At 43.3% G+C, this 15,558-nt stretch overlaps 2 protein-coding genes across 2 annotated transcripts; both read right to left on the reverse strand.

Annotated features, from left to right (window-relative positions):
- Positions 1-71: 71 nt before the first annotated feature.
- lix1 (limb and CNS expressed 1) lies at positions 72-4,858 on the reverse strand. Its single transcript, XM_031570560.2, has 5 exons — positions 4,484-4,858; positions 2,854-2,994; positions 2,220-2,315; positions 1,197-1,274; positions 72-1,011 (listed from the first exon to the last, which is right to left on the reverse strand). Exons 1-5 carry the CDS (start codon positions 4,667-4,669, stop codon positions 619-621), a joined length of 894 nt encoding a protein of 297 aa, XP_031426420.2. The 5' UTR covers positions 4,670-4,858; the 3' UTR covers positions 72-618.
- Positions 4,859-8,454: 3,596 nt separating this feature from the next.
- On the reverse strand, positions 8,455-15,365 carry riok2 (RIO kinase 2 (yeast)). The gene is made up of 10 exons (XM_012828682.3): positions 15,180-15,365; positions 14,742-14,880; positions 14,540-14,656; positions 13,862-14,037; positions 13,523-13,611; positions 11,956-12,147; positions 11,745-11,837; positions 11,111-11,632; positions 10,552-10,657; positions 8,455-9,077 (listed from the first exon to the last, which is right to left on the reverse strand). Exons 1-10 carry the CDS (start codon positions 15,243-15,245, stop codon positions 8,916-8,918), a joined length of 1,662 nt encoding a protein of 553 aa, XP_012684136.2. The 5' UTR covers positions 15,246-15,365; the 3' UTR covers positions 8,455-8,915.
- Positions 15,366-15,558: the final 193 nt, after the last annotated feature.

A 15,558-nucleotide genomic window follows, 5' to 3' on the forward strand; every position in this document is an offset into this window, starting at 1 on the left:
AGGGTAAAACCTAGTTCGTACCTCAGAGAGGACGGAAACGGTAAACATTAGGCTGACTATAGACGTGGGTCTTATGCCTACGGTCCTATGGCGTGAAAATTGGTGAAAAGTGTACAGCCATAGATTTGAGAGAATGTGCGTGGAGAGCGATCACAAAATAAGCACTGAGACAAATCATCAGTAGAAACATTTATTTACATTATAAACACATTTTATGTCTTCCCTTTTTTTTTATCGAAGCAAGACGGCGTTTTTACTACAAAAGTGTCCCGAAGCCTAAGCCCATTTGGTGTCACTTTGGCACCTGTAAGATCTCATTGATGGAATCTGTGTGTGAATCAACAACAGAGAAAGTATCGGTCTATGGGCATAGGGCGAATAGCCTACTCTCTCTATCAGTAGGGCCTACTTTTAACATTAGCACACAGCCACCACACTCACAATTTCAACTCGGCTGATCCCAAGTTCTAGAGGGTGGGAGAGCCACTGTCCATCATTTCACATTATAATTGATACATCATTAAGCAGGTTCCTAACTGCTCCCACAACCTCTGAAAAACACATCAATGTTAATCCTGGCCAGAGATGAGTCGCCTTCTAATCCATATGATACGAAGATCAACCGAGAGATTCTCTATCGTTTATATTTTCTTGGGAGTAGAATTCATAGCTTTCAGTTTGGTCTGTCAGGCTGCTCTCCGGGCTCGGCTGTCTGTTATGTCTGAAAGAATCTGGGTTTGGCTCTACGTGAGACCACCGGTCCCCATTTGGGCTGAACTCCAGCTGCTCGCTATAAGCCTGACTTAGAGCAATATTCAGGATCTCTTTCTTCTCCTTGTAGAAGCGCAGCTCGCGGCCCGAGCGCCTGGCCTGCTCCAGCTCGTGCAGGGCCACCTGGAGCTGCTGGGACACCAGGCCAGGCGTCTGCTGCTCCCGCACCATCCAGTCCAGCACCATGTGGCTCCGTGTGCACTCATCAAGCCGGTGCTGCGAGTAATAGTTAATGACGTTCTGAGAGAGATGAATGAACAGATCAAAGATTTGCGGGTACTCGGCAATGACACTCTTTTATTTACCAAAATATCTAGACCTTGTGGTAGTAGCTCAGGAAAAGCTCAGCATTAAAACGCCACTTCATGGAACACAATTTTTATTTATACATTCTTGTTTTATTTATCACTGCTTGAGGATAATACCTGGCGGCTACATTTCCTCTCTCGAAACGCTTTTAGTGACCCATTCCAGTGCAAAAGTTGAAACATCGTCATGATCTCCTTGAGAGTGAACAAGAAAAACGGAGTGTGAGAAGAAGTAAAGTGTATATAAATCACCCACACAGACATTGCTTTTGTTATTACGCTTAGTAATGAATATTTATTGTTTCCATTATCAAACAATCTGTTAGTAATACATCAGCAGCTTACCTCGGGACACTGAAAAACAGGGCAAAATGGAATGCTACTTTGGGTCTACCTGGAATCTTGCCATGTATTTCAAATTTCGAACATAACGAACCACAGATGTATAGACTGGGATACATCATTACTTTTGGGGTATTATTTTTCTTGAAGCCTACTCTGCAGGTTTGCAATGGCTCGTTGGACAAAAATTATTTTAACCTGTAGCCTAGGACTTGTTTGAATATTGCCCTAGGCATTTTGCCTTTACATAAATCACACGCTATTGTAAAGATTGATATGGGCATGTTTGAGCATGTAGCACTTCAGCAGATATCAACAAATGAGTTATGTGTGCGAGATATCCATCCACTGAAACACATGCTGAGCAATGTTTCACATTACATCTGTGTACTTTGGAGAGAACCCACAGATGAAAACGCTGCTTTAGGTCAAATAAAAAAACAAATCTATTTCCTCTTCCTTTCCTTTTTCATTTACTGCCTTCTTGAAATTTAAGAGCACATTCAATTTCAGGTAACCATTAAAACAGTAAAATACGGTGGGCCTGTACTGTATTAATAACATGCAGGGTTTTGAAACTTTGGGTTTAGGGGAATTCTACCTAGATGGTGAGAAGATAACATGGTCGATAAGCAGAATAACAATGTTAATGAGCTGCGGATTTCCAAAAAGAAACAAAAAATGGCAGAATATCTAAACAAATATCAAAAGCCCTAATATAAATGTAACATCAGGAGGTATCAAAGGTTGTAATCGTTTGAACCTTAAACATATTAAGCCTTTATTACATGTATATACCTGAAATTCCAGCATTGTTTTGCCAGCGTTTGATTCAAGCATGAGACAGTATGCTCCAATACTTGTGCTGGGATCTGAGGCCTCTTCAATACACCCCTGGAATCAGTGAGAACACAAACAGCTGAAGAAATCACTACAAAAGAACCGTTTCTCAGACTTCCGCTGATCACACATCAATCTTCTGAGACTCACAGACCTTTAGTTGTCCTAGCGATGTTCTCAGCTTTTACAATGCCATCGGAGAAAGGAATAGCAAGGCCTTTACATGGGAAATAGGGGGGAGTACAAGGGTATGCTGAAGACCACACACATAAATTGGGCCCCCTCCTGACCTTCAGGAGACAAGGGTTTAGGGGTTATCAAGAGCCTTCTATTCTTTGCTTGTTGGAGTAAAGCTCTTAACCATTGGGTTTGCTTGAGCTCACCATAACAAATTAATTGTAGAGCAAAGATACACAAAATGGCACATTCATGGTTCTGAATTGTCACTTTTGACTTCTTCCTTTGTCCACTCATTTCATATATATAGCGCACACACACACACACACACACACACACACACACACACACACAGCATCAACATAAAAGGAAAGAGAGCATGGTAGTCATGATGCATGGAACTGACACAACTCACATTTGTAGTAGCCACAGTCTCCTCAAGGCTTCTTTTGATGAAGTCTGGGGTGATCCTGCGTGAGGGCAACTCATTGAACATGGAGTTCATCAGGGCAATTCGGGCAGCATCACGCCTGGCCTCTGCCTTGGTGTAACAGTTCTGGCAATGTTGGAAGGACAGCCAGACGGAAAAACAGACAGAGAGACAGAGAGAAAGATAAATATAGAGAGATCTCAACCACACTCTTCCAAGTGAAACAAGTTTGTGATTACCACAAATGCAGAGATAAATGAACTGCACCGTCTTGCCTCTCAATACTGTTGTGAACTTAGTGAAGTGTTATTAGGGCAGTGTGCTGCAATATATATTAAAAGTGACACAGAGACCGAGCCAAAAGCCTGAGCAACACACAGAAAGCAAGGGTGTCAGCACTTAACAGCACATAACACATACCAAACCCATCACGGGATTACAGATCTGATTATGCAAGCACTCTCACAACAAGATCAGAGCCAGTTTTGAAGTTAACATATTTAAGATCAGCATCTGGCTTTGCTGGTTCGGTGAGGAAAAAAAGAAAAACCCTGAGCCACAATGGTCCCATTTACAGACATTGTGGGATTTTCTGACTTACAAAAAAAATATAAGGTGCAAAAACAGGCAGTCAGAGCGTGTGGGAAGAGAGCGAAACAAGGGAATTAGGGGGAATGAACGGATGGCCCGTCTTTGATCCAAAACAGAGAGAGAAATACCTCTTCGGGAGAGTCATTCCACTGTGCCCAATGGATTAAAGCAGTCCAAATGAAGGGGACCCCCGTGAATGCTCATGAATGTAGGGCCCGTCTGTACAAAGGCCCGCGCGAATCAAAGCCACTGCCTGCGCCCTATTCATACAGTGTCGTCATTGGAGCCAAACGTCTTTCCTCGCCCAAATGGCAGCAGCTGCCCTCTGGTGCGCGGATTTGCAACCATGTTAAACTTGGATCGCAGACAAGCAGGGTATGAGAGACCTACAGGCCTTTGGATCAGCCACTAATGAGACATTACTTACGCAACTGTTCTTTATTTCTTGACACTGTTGGTTCCAAGTGAATATTTTTAATAATTTAGAAAGTTACGGAGGAGTATTATATTATCTTTATCTGAGCTCCAGCCATTTTTACACAGGTGTTCCATAATCGTTTCTGCACAAAATTGCTCTATTCATATTTCAATTTGATGAATAAAAAAAAATCTTTATAGCCTACTCAGTGAAAAAAACTTTAGTCTCCCTTCTCCCAAGAACATTCCTCGCGTATAGCAAGAAACCTTCTCAGACTGATTTGCGGTGAGCTCTTGTAATTGGTCTAATAAGAACCACCTGTTGGCTCCTCCAGTTTTCACACAATCTCTCTGCGTCTCCCCTTCTCTCTCCCCCCTGACTTGGCGTGGAAATCCTGCTGATCTTAGCTCCTTTCTGTGTATAGTTTGACCTCTTCAGTTCGGCATACTTCACTGACACGACCTGCTGAATAAGGTCTTTATCAGGCCAACCGTTCTGGATGAGAACTAACTTGCGAAATCTCTCACACAGGAGTCATTAACATGCACACCTGGTCCGAAGAAGGGCTGTTGACATGTTTGTGTTCGGGGTGAAAGCGAAAATTACCTGGAAATTACCGAAACAGCTCCCGCCTGGTAATGTGACGTAGCAGATGAAAGGTGGGACCGGAGAGGTGGACGACTCGTAAACGACTAAATTCTCCGGGTGGAGGGAGGCTTCCTTTACCTGCTTCTGTTCCCAAAACTGATGAAGCATTGCCACGACGTTCACTGGAAACAAAAGTGATGACATGTTTAGCCTAAATGATTTACTTAAATGCAGGGAGAAAATACATTTGCTACTTTTTATTTTTGTAACAAATTGATTTGATTGAAACCATATTATACAGACATTGAAGAGCGCAAAAATCACGTCAATTGTGAAATAATTTATATTATTTTATGGTGAAAGGAGTCAAGAAGTACTTTACCTTTCTCAACATGTCCAAAAGACCTAGATTTAGTCTATAGTAAATGTCATTTGTATCATTTCCGAATGAGAGTGAGGTTCCAGTAATTTTTCCATCAAATTGTATTTGACGTGCCCTTCACGGATGTCTTCACAGATAAGAGGTATTTGGGCAAATGTCTGGTTTGGTGGCAGACAGAAAGCATCTGAGAGGATAGAGGGGGCAGTAGCAGACCCAGTTCTCTGTTGTGTTTATTTAACTTATATTCATGGCCAAAAGAATTTTCCAGGTCTATATCCAATTCATCAAAGGCACCCATGAGAGGAAGGGCCAAGCAGTGAAAATGACCTTCAATTAGCTTTTAAGGAATTAGTCCCAATTTAGACTTTTGTAGTAAAGCCAATTGCCCTGCAGGGACATTTTTTTAAATGTGAAAAACAATCACTGTGTATGTCTGCTGGGTCCATGGACCTCTTTCGAGCAGTTCCCCTGAGGCTTCTGATATTGAATATCATATTCAGCTCCTGTAACCGGTCAGCACATTAATGCCTGTCAACTCTCACAATGATTCAACTCACTTACTTTAAATCATGCATTATACGCTTTGCAAATCTACTGCACATTGTTTGGATAAGCAAATACACAGTAAAAACTGGCTTGATAGAAGGGTGGAAAAGTTGAATTGCTGTACAGGTGTTCACTAAATGTGACAGAAACAAGTCATGGACTTGGCTTCATGCCGGCAGCAGGGACGTGAATGTTAGAGATATGGTTTCAACATGTTCCTTACATTAATTGTTTATGCAGCCTCTTTTAATCAAGGCTGTGAAGATATGTTGGACATATCTTTCCGAGGAGGCTTGCAATAACATTACAGAGAAGGGCCCATTATATATTGTTGTAAGGGTCCTGGTCTGGGTGAGAACATGGGTGTGTTTTCACAGCAGAGAAAAATTCCATCATTTTGTTTATTTGAGTGGAATTAGTTACAGTGGGTAACACCCTGTAGATGGCATGAGAACTCATATTCACTCCTCAGTTTGATGAATGGGCAGTGTCTCATAGACAGAGGAAATATTGTGTATTGCTGTCATTGGTATTACAAATCACTGGTGCTGGGAAACTGCATTGGAATGTCATGCTGTTTGAAAACGTTTGACATTAAGTGACAAGGATGGGCACTGTTGTAGTCTACATCCTGATACAACTTCTGATGATGCAGAGGGAAAGCTGTTTATACACACACTAACAGAGGCAGTTCTGCAAACCATGGTTGTAATGTTAATATTCAGTACAATTCATTTTGTGAACCACAAATATTTTCTGTTTCATGGTGAAATCACCAGTCAATGATGCATTGTAAAAATGAATTTACTATTTATATCAACTTGGCCCATTTTAAATTCTCAAAGCTTCTTTTCCAAACAGCATAGTCATCCTACTGAATGCAAACTGCACATCCAATATGCTGTTGCTTACATACAGACAATAACTAACTTGTAAATGAGCACAGAGGGACAGTCAAACAGTTTCAGCTCAGTTATACTCACAGTCTTTGAAGACTTGACCGTCCTGCAAGTGAGGTGCAGACATCCTCTCCTCCCAAGGAATCCCAAATGCTCAACAAGTGCTTGGGGGTCCCTGTTCAAATTCCAAGAAACACCAAAAAACCAACTCACATGCTCCCCCGGTTAATGTGAACAACTCCCAGCCGAGCGCAGTTCCACAAGAGAACAAATGCAGAAGGGGGGTCCCCCCACCCAAAGTCTTTTTACTCCACTTCTCCTCCCGACCTCCAATCAAGTATGGCGAGCGCTCCAAAGCCGGCCCCAGGGGTCCCCCTTCTGTGGCTGGCCCACCTTTGTGGAGAGCTGAACTAATTAGCTGCGAGTCTGACTGCGGCAGTTCAGTCCCTCCTCACCCCATCTCCTCACTTGCTCACACACACACATTCAGACTACCTAAATCCCTACACAGGAATGCTGCAGCCCCCTTCTCAATTCACTCATGCTCAATCTCACATCTTATTTCTCCAACTGCCTGACTCAACAGCCAAAAAGTGGGTGCTTTTTTCAGCCCCAAACTGAGCGGCAAGAAAATGTGTTCTTCATATTCTCCGCCAAAGTGATTTAAAAATGATGCATTTCTTGTCAGACCTGTCAGCGCTTTTTTGCAGTCGCTCAAAGAAAAATACACACATCACACAAGTTGTGCCGAGCTCTCGCGTTCAATGAAAATATGAGAATATACAGCAGGGATGTAGAGCAATGAAATTGTGTGAACACACACACGCACACAAAACATCAACAATTTGAGCTTTGGACAAAGGCATTGGTCCTTAACAAACTCATCAACTCCCAGTGATCAAGTCAACACCTCAGTTTGAAGAGATAAAAAGACAGATGGTCTCAAATGGTCTGTTACCCAATTGTTAATCTCCCTCTCTCGTGTTTTGTCAATATAGGCATGAATATCATCTCGAGATTCAACTGTTCAACTACTTTTTCCAGCTCCCCCTGGGTCTTTAGCGTGGGACGTGTATTTAGGCAGCCCCATTCATAATACAGCCTCATTGTGAGGGTCCCTGGGAATGGAGAGAAGTGCTTTGCATAGCTGACGGGCCCCCTTGACAATCATGACATGGGAGGAGGAGGGGAACTGCATCCCAAATGAAAAGGCCTTGGGAGCAAACACCACAACCTGAAGAGTTTGTGAATCTCAATTGATTTCTCAGTCTGGCTAGATGGGATCTAAGTAGCAACCAATAGACAGAATCCCCAGTTGCTTTGTAATGCAGTCCGATTTTGTACGGGTCTATATCTACACAATAATCAAAAGAGTGGCTTTCATTAGGGTAACTGCAATACAGAGTGAATCGTGAGAAACGGTTGAATGGGTATCAGCTTTTGCATGTTTTCGCCTCTCTCAATGTGATGCACTAGCCCGACTAAAGCCAGACTAGCCAGAATGTGGGATGGGCAGACCAAGCCTCACGGTGCCCCTGCCTAGGTCAAGAAATGGGAACTGTCTGCACAGGAAATAACACAGACCGCAAAGGAAACGCAGAGACACTGGGAAGAGCAGAAAGTTCCTCACATCTATGGACATCTGATTGATGAAACCCACTCTTCATCCTACTCAGAAGCCCAGAGAATTCTGTTTGCTTTATAATCCATTACCATGGTAGATTCCATTCATCATTCCAGGCTGGAACGTAATTCTAACATCACATTTAGACTGACTAAAATAGCCCTCTAGGACATATATGTTACCCATATCATCTACATTGGACCATTGTTTTCAGATGCCCTATCAGATGAGAGGCTGCAGCGGCTGTGTTGACATAACCTGAGCGCTTCCTGGATAAAGTGCCCTTTGTTTAAGACTCCTGCGGTGTGAGATGTAAACTGTGGCACATGGTAGCCTGGCCTTGCCTGGCACAGGCCCTATAGCTGGAGGCTTGCGCCAGGAACTGGCTTAAGACACACAAAGAGCTGTATTTACTTATCTTTTCTTTCCTTACCCAGCCACCCCTTTGCTTTCCAACTTGGATGGATTGATGTTGGAATACTCATGCCAGCTTGATAATGCTTTGGTAACTAAAGGTTCCACACCAGTTGACAGAAAATGGAGTGGAAACTTATTTCTTTATGGATGAGGTGATTTCCTTGAGTTTCAGGTGGATTTCTTTCAAACTTCTTTTAGCAGCAGCTCTATGTAGAAAATATAAAGTGCACGACCAAATGCAGCAGCACACATGTTCACATCATTCATTGAAGCCAGTATTCTCATGCTTCTGTGATAAATTCAAGAAAACAGGATGCAAGCAGATAGAAAAGGATGCGCCGTTGTTTCCTATTTTTTTTTTTTTTTTTACTTATGCCATCAATAGCATTTCATATTCACAAAGAATACACACAAAAAAATATATTTATGAATTCCACCTCCACTTCCCTCCCACCGGACATGCCAAACATGATTTAATCTCAGGTATGCATCTCTGCTCACTGTCCTCAGGGTTTGACTGTTCCCTGGAGATCGGAGTCCTGGACTACCAGCCCACCCCACCGCACCCCACCCCTCTGTGGCTCAGCCCCAGAAGTCAGCGCAGTCCAGGCTGCTCTTGATGTTGCTGGAGTTCTCCCGGCGGGCCTTGGTCACCAGGCTGGCCTCTCCCTTCTGCAGGCGCCGGTGGATGGCAGCCTTCTGGTGCTTCGACAGCTGCCGCTTCACTTTCTGTCTGATCACCTCCTGCAGGAGAGAGAGAGAAAAAGAGAGGGAGAAAGAGTGTAAGTAAGAGGGGGGAGAGAGAGAGAGAGAGAGAGAGAGAGAGAGAATGCAAACATTAGTAACATGGAGAAGAGAAGACTGATGGAGAGAGATGGAGTGGGGTCGAGGGTCATAGTGAGAAGGGGGGTGACAGAAAGAAGCGAAAGATCTGGGCAAGGTGGAGAGGGCGAGGTTAAGAGAGAACACACCAGCGGAGCCGTCCCAAAGTTACGCTAGAAATCCAAAGAATTGGGAGGTGTTGTTTGTACTGGAGAAAAACTAATCTGACATGTGTTAATACTTCGATATTTGATGGACCTTTAAACCTATTCCGTATTATGGGTCTCCAAATATGTCTAATAAAAACTTGAAAAATATTTAACCAAGGACATGGAGATATAAAAAGAGAAATACTACACCTCACAGCTGGAGCCTTGGCTACAAACCTCAGCAGCCGAGGGTGTGGGAGAGAGTGGCCTTGCACTCCAAAGACTGAGGTAAACCTGAGCAAGTGAACGTATGTATAGGGGTATAGACAGCATATAGAAAATAGAGAGAATAGGCCCTAATTCAAAACTATTAAAAACTACTGCACATTTAAGCATGGATATTAAGGATAATAACATTAATTTTGCATTGAAGGTGACATGTCTGTCTTGCTGACGGGAGTTGTTCTGTGCTGAAGTCATGTTTATAGAGAAAACCAACTGACTGTTCAGTTCTGAAACAAACAAGATGCAATTGGTGCAGTGGACCAGACTAGTAGCTGAACAGCACACATCAATATAAGACTTGGACTTGGGGCAGCGTGGGCTTGCTCCTGCCTCAGAGGCTAAGGTGTCTCTGGCTGCCAATAGCTGCAACCCAACACTCAGCCCAGCCGAGAGCTGCACCAGCCCCAGCCATCGGCCCTGGCCCCAGCCTGTGTCACGTGACCTAAAAGGCACTTAAGCTGGCCCCGGTCGTGATCCAACCTCGTGATTATCTGACAAGGGGGTGTCCGGGACGATTGATTTTTGCCTCTGCTTTCTGAGGGCTTTCATGGGCTGGTAGGCAGTACATTTAAGCGGTAATGCGCTCAACGTTAATGACCTCTCTCCCTCTACCCCTCTTCCACTGCTAATCAGAAAGGGGGGGGGGGGAGAGAGAAATGCCATGATTATGTTACTAATGCACACTAAAGAGGGAAATCGAGCAGCTATCCTTTTTCCGTGACATTGTCAAGACTTGTGATCAAACTCCATGTCAATTTGTAAGGCTCATTACCAAGACCTGAGCGATCAAAAGGGGAGAGCAGGGGAAAATGGGAAACCCTTAAAAACGCAGCTATGACCAACGTGAGGGTGAGAGGTTTTCATCCTGGCCACCAGGTGGTGCTGTAGATTAAGAGGTCAGAGGAGAGCAGTGTGTGTGTGTGTGTGTGTGTGTGTGTGTGTGTGTGTGTGCGTGTACTCACCGGGGCAATGGTGGAGCAGCTGGTGATACTGTCGGTGCTGGCCACTGTGCTCTCGCTGGTGGTTCTCCTCCGATGCTCGTTAACGTGCTGGAGACTTTCACCGTCTCTGTGGGAGGCCATACATCCGCACTTATTAGGCATGACATGCATGAAGGGAAATTGGTCCTGATTTGACCATTTAGGCCCACACACACACACACACACACACACACATATTGAGCACTTTCTCTCAACTTACTGAGGGCTCAGAGAAAAATTCCAAATACAAACTTTGATTTGAGGCATAAAGCATGGGTTAAAATAAATGTCATCATGACTTCATGGCATTTAATCATACTGAGGTTCATAGTTTCTTGATGTTAACTAATGTATTACTTATATACATAAACCATAAACAACTAAACTAAACATACAAACTAAATCTCTGCCAACAGAGTAAATAGACTTCATGCTAAAAAAAAAAAAAAAAACTACCCATTGATTTTGAATTGAGCAGTACTGATTGTAACTGAAGAAGATAGCTGAAGCTTTCAAGTGCCCAATGAAGCAATCCATGTACCTGAAAGGCTTGAATTCTTTGTTGATGGCTGAGAGGTCGACAAGGTCAGGGCACTCGTCCGCCGCCTCCAGCTCCTCATCACTCCTGGGACTCGTGCAATTTCCAGCTCCTAGTTCCTTTGGCAGAGCTTCTGTTCTCGTCTCGGTTTCATCCACGTTACGTTCTAGTTCACTCTGGTTCTGGGCTTTGTTGTCTGTCTGTTTGTGAATGGGGCCACCCTGGCTTGGGTCACAGTCTGGCTGGTCTTTGCTGGGATCACGCTGGCTTGTCTTAGTGTCCTCGTCCAGTCTTAGCCCCTCCAGTTCCAACATGGCTTGCTTGTACTCCTCCAGGTTTGCCGCCTCTTCGGTGCCGAGGTCAACTGGTTCACTGGGGCCTTCCTCTGGGTCCTCATCGTCCTCATCGTCCTCGCTCTGTCCCTCGGCTCCCTCCGGACCCTCTGGGTGGAGAAGCTCGTCGTCCTTCTGCATGGCTTTGGTGTAGCCGCTGGCTGAAATCTCCACGTCCAGTGAACACCCTCGCCTACACAAACAAAACCCAGCCCCAATTAACAACTAGTCTGTCACAGACGGTATGTCAAAAGGCACGGATAGGCTGACAATCCATTGCACATTGTGTATATTACACACATTACCTTATGTCTTTGAAAGTTGGGTAAAGTTCGCTCTCATAATTGTAACGTCTGATGAAGTATTCTCGGACGCATCTTACATCGCGGTCAAAATACCTGTGTGCAAGAGGATAACGTTGTAACCAACAAGTTGAGCTTCATTTATTAAAGTCTATTAGAGTCTACCAAGCTCTGTACAGTCGATGCTGTTTGCCAGTCACACTGATGCGATTACCATTCGGCATTGAAATGCGAGGTGGACACCATCTGGGGAAAGTCGATCATGGTGACGTGATCGTTGTCGTCGAGCATGAGGTTGAACTCGTTGAAATCTCCGTGGATGAGCCCGTGGTTGGCCAGCTTGACGATCAGTTCCATGATCTCATTGTACAGAGCAGAAGCATCGGCCACCTCCCGAACCTGACATCTGAAACGAGGAAACAGAGAGATGGGGAAACAGTAAACATTGTGATCTCAATCTTAAACGTTATGTTCCCAATCATTCTTACTGTAAGACTGTGTTGTAAAGACTGTTCTAGCCAAATTGAAACCAATTTCAAAAGAATTACATGAAGCATTTCTTGAGCACTACTAATGATGTGCGATCATACGCACAATCTTCATAATGTACACGACAGGGTAAAAAACACAACAGGAATGCAACGTAACTTGGGTTACTTTTTTTGTTATACATCTTCCCATATAAACTCCTCAAAAAAAGTTAGGAAACGTTATTTCGGTCGATTATTCCTCCCCTTTAATAATAGCAATTGGTATTGTATTTTATATTGTTGGAAAGCCTGATTAGTCACCTTTCCAACGAGGTACAACTTGTAAGGGTCGTGCATTCGTGGAATGAGCAACACAGCTAACCGTATGGGTAGCGGCCCCAAAAAATGTGCCAAAATCCCCTGCAATATTCTTCTGTTGGTATTCAGTGAGATATCGGAATAAGATTCTGGAGCCAGTGGCGATCCCATATCTCCAGAATCTGGGACCTAACTCCATCCTCCAGGATGACAACGCTCACCCCCACAGAGGTAGGATCATCACAGTCCCTCCAGAATTTGGGAGTGGAGAGGATGGAATGGCCTGCCGTGAGTCCAGACCTCAACCCAATTGAATACTTGTGGGATCAGCTTGGGTGTGCCAGAGTGACCAACGCAACCATGTTGGCTGACTTGCGACAAATCCTGGTTGCGGAATGGGATGCCATCCCACAGCAGTGTGTGACCAGGCTGGTGACCAGCATGAGGAGGAGGTGCCAAACTGTTGTAGCTGCGTATGGATCTTCCACGCTACTGAGGTCCCTGACAGTATAAAATTAATAAAGTGTAAAAATGGCCAATATGTTTTGTTTTTTCCTTATTACTGAGGAAGAGTGCAATCATCCAATCCACCAAGCAACTCAAAACGAGAGTGAATACCAACAGAAGAATATTGCTGGGGATTTTGGCAAATATTTTTGGGCCGCTACCCACACGGTTAGCTGTGTTGCTCATTCCACGAATGCACGATCCTTACAAGTTGTACCTCGTTGTAAAGGTGACTAATCAAGCTTTCCAACGATATAAAATACAATACCAATTGGTATTATTAAAGGGGAGGAATAATCGAACGAAATAACGTTTCCGAACTTTTTTTGAGGAGTTTATTTATGAAGATCAGAGATCTGTGTAAAAATGCATACAAGAGAAAACAGTCTCCTTCAATATCAAAATCTCTAAAGCAACAACAAAAAAAAACACTAATTAACCAGTCATGATGGAAACAATTACAAGAATCATTAAAGGATCACTCACAGAGGATATCCATTGATGAGCTCCATCACAACTGCGTGCCTGTTGTAATCCACAGGTTTTGGGACAGGAAATCCCCTTTCGTACAACGCCTGCCAGATGGGAGACACGAGGTGGTCAGGCACAGGCATCCACTCAACACCACACCGCACTCTCAGGATTGCTAATCAACGCTGAGGCGGTCCAGAAAAAAATAAAGACCACATCTGATGAACAGTCTTTGAGCATTAAAAGCTAATTAAATTCCTCTATTTAGCTCAATAACTAGCAGAACTGTGAACACATGTTGATGTTAATATGGGACACTAACTTGGTCAACAGCAACAAATCCTGGTGCCATACCTTCATATAGGCAAACTCTTTCATGGCGGAGAGGCGGGACAGATAGAGCCAAGACATGCCGGTGCGGCCCTTGTGATAATCCCGCTTGTTCTTTAAGTTTCGGAAAGATGTCCTTCCAAGTCTGTGCAGTTTTAATGCAAACTGCTCATCCTCGCCGTTTGCAACAATGTAGATGTCTGTGGAGTAATTTAAGATCATAACATATCATTTCAACACAACCTTGATGTCTAATTATGTAGAGCTACACAGATTCAAACTAATTGAAGACGTTATGAAGTCAACTCTGCATCGGATTTAGGATGCATAAGCACCAGTAGAGACAGCATTTGACTAGCAGACCAGCAGCAAATACAAAGCAAGGTAATATCGGTTCTTCAGAGAGAGCATGCACATGGAAGTGAAAAAGTTCCAAATTAAATGAGTACCATTGTGCCAAAAATCCACAATTCTGTTGTATCATTACCTTATGTCTACCACACAAATTAAAATCGACTTACTGGGCACACAATGCAGTCAATAATCACAGACATCAACCTAGTGATTATTGGTGTTTGGATCATTAAAGAGCAGCTTTGATGGCTGAGGTTTCAACGTGGAAACGTATTTCACAACATGCAAGAGGGTGGGACCACTTGGAACCTAACTCACATAATAACAAAAACAAAGTGTCGAGCCTACCTGACTCTTTGCCTACTCCCATTTGATTTCCAACAGATGTGATGACATCCCGTGATGACAGAGTCTTCAGTGCCAGGTAATCATAGCCTCCATAATTTAGTCGATATCCTTGCACCACTGAAATGGAGATAATCACTCTTTCATTCCACACATGACACATCATTCACAATGACCGTTTACAGTAAATAAAATGTCAACTTACTCTTTGACCGTTCGTAGGCCATCAGTTTGTGTTTTACCAACTCTCTCAGGACTTTATTGCATCCCCCATGTTTGAGACTAGCTATGGAGGCGACGAGGCTCACTGGGACGATTTCATGATTTTTCATTCCCATTTCGACCTATGGCAAGCATAATTCATACAGCACACGAATGCAGATAACGTTAGTTCACTTGGGGAGGCAATCAGCTAACGGTACTCAGATAAGTTACCTAAAGATAATGTGGCTAGAGATATACGCATACATACGGATAAGATACAGTGGCTGGTTAGAAAGTATGACATACAAATATTTAATTCTAAAAACAGCTATCTAGCTAAGGTTACCACAACTAAAGCAAGCGTGAGCTAACCAAGTTGTAAGCTATCTTGGCTAATGTTACCTGGATAGCTAAAACGGCTATTTACAAGGATACTTACGGCAGTTAGAACCCGGAAATCATCCCGTGAAAGATACCTTAGAAGAACAACGTTTAATTTCCCCATTTTTAAGATACACAGACAGTTTAGTATATCGAAATATTTTACTTTTTCATAACGAGATATTTCCCAGCACGTCACATTTACCCATTTACCCCCACGTGTGAAATCCGGAAGAACAACGTACAGTACGTAAGGTCCTGAAAGCAACCAATCATTTTTAAAGTCTGTCGAATTTCAAGATTTATAATTAAAATGTGAATTAATATCATTATGGTATTACATTATTTTGTCAATAAATGAATTCATTAAGATTGTGTTACTTCGATACATTTGGTGTGGATTATATAAGACAACAGAAGTTGTATTTTTAAGGGTC

Source organism: Clupea harengus, chromosome 7 (assembly GCF_900700415.2).
Source record: "Clupea harengus chromosome 7, Ch_v2.0.2, whole genome shotgun sequence".
Taxonomy (NCBI): domain Eukaryota; kingdom Metazoa; phylum Chordata; class Actinopteri; order Clupeiformes; family Clupeidae; genus Clupea; species Clupea harengus.

Bases quoted from the DNA above. Each gene is read 5' to 3' on its own strand.
- lix1 (XM_031570560.2), bottom strand. From the start codon at position 4,669: ATGTCATCACTTTTGTTTCCAGTGAACGTCGTGGCAATGCTTCATCAG. The intron at 2,995-4,483 runs GTAATTTTCGCT...CAACATTGCCAG, and splicing joins GCTGTTTCGGTAATTTCCAG to AACTGTTACACCAAGGCAGA. The intron at 1,275-2,219 runs GTATATACATGT...TTCACTCTCAAG, and splicing joins AAACAATGCTGGAATTTCAG to GAGATCATGACGATGTTTCA.
- riok2 (XM_012828682.3), bottom strand. From the start codon at position 15,245: ATGGGGAAATTAAACGTTGTTCTTCTAAGGTATCTTTCACGGGATGAT. The intron at 14,657-14,741 runs GTAAGTTGACAT...TCTCCATTTCAG, and splicing joins GGCCTACGAACGGTCAAAGA to TGGTGCAAGGATATCGACTA. The intron at 11,838-11,955 runs GTAATCGCATCA...TCTTGCACACAG, and splicing joins TCGCATTTCAATGCCGAATG to GTATTTTGACCGCGATGTAA.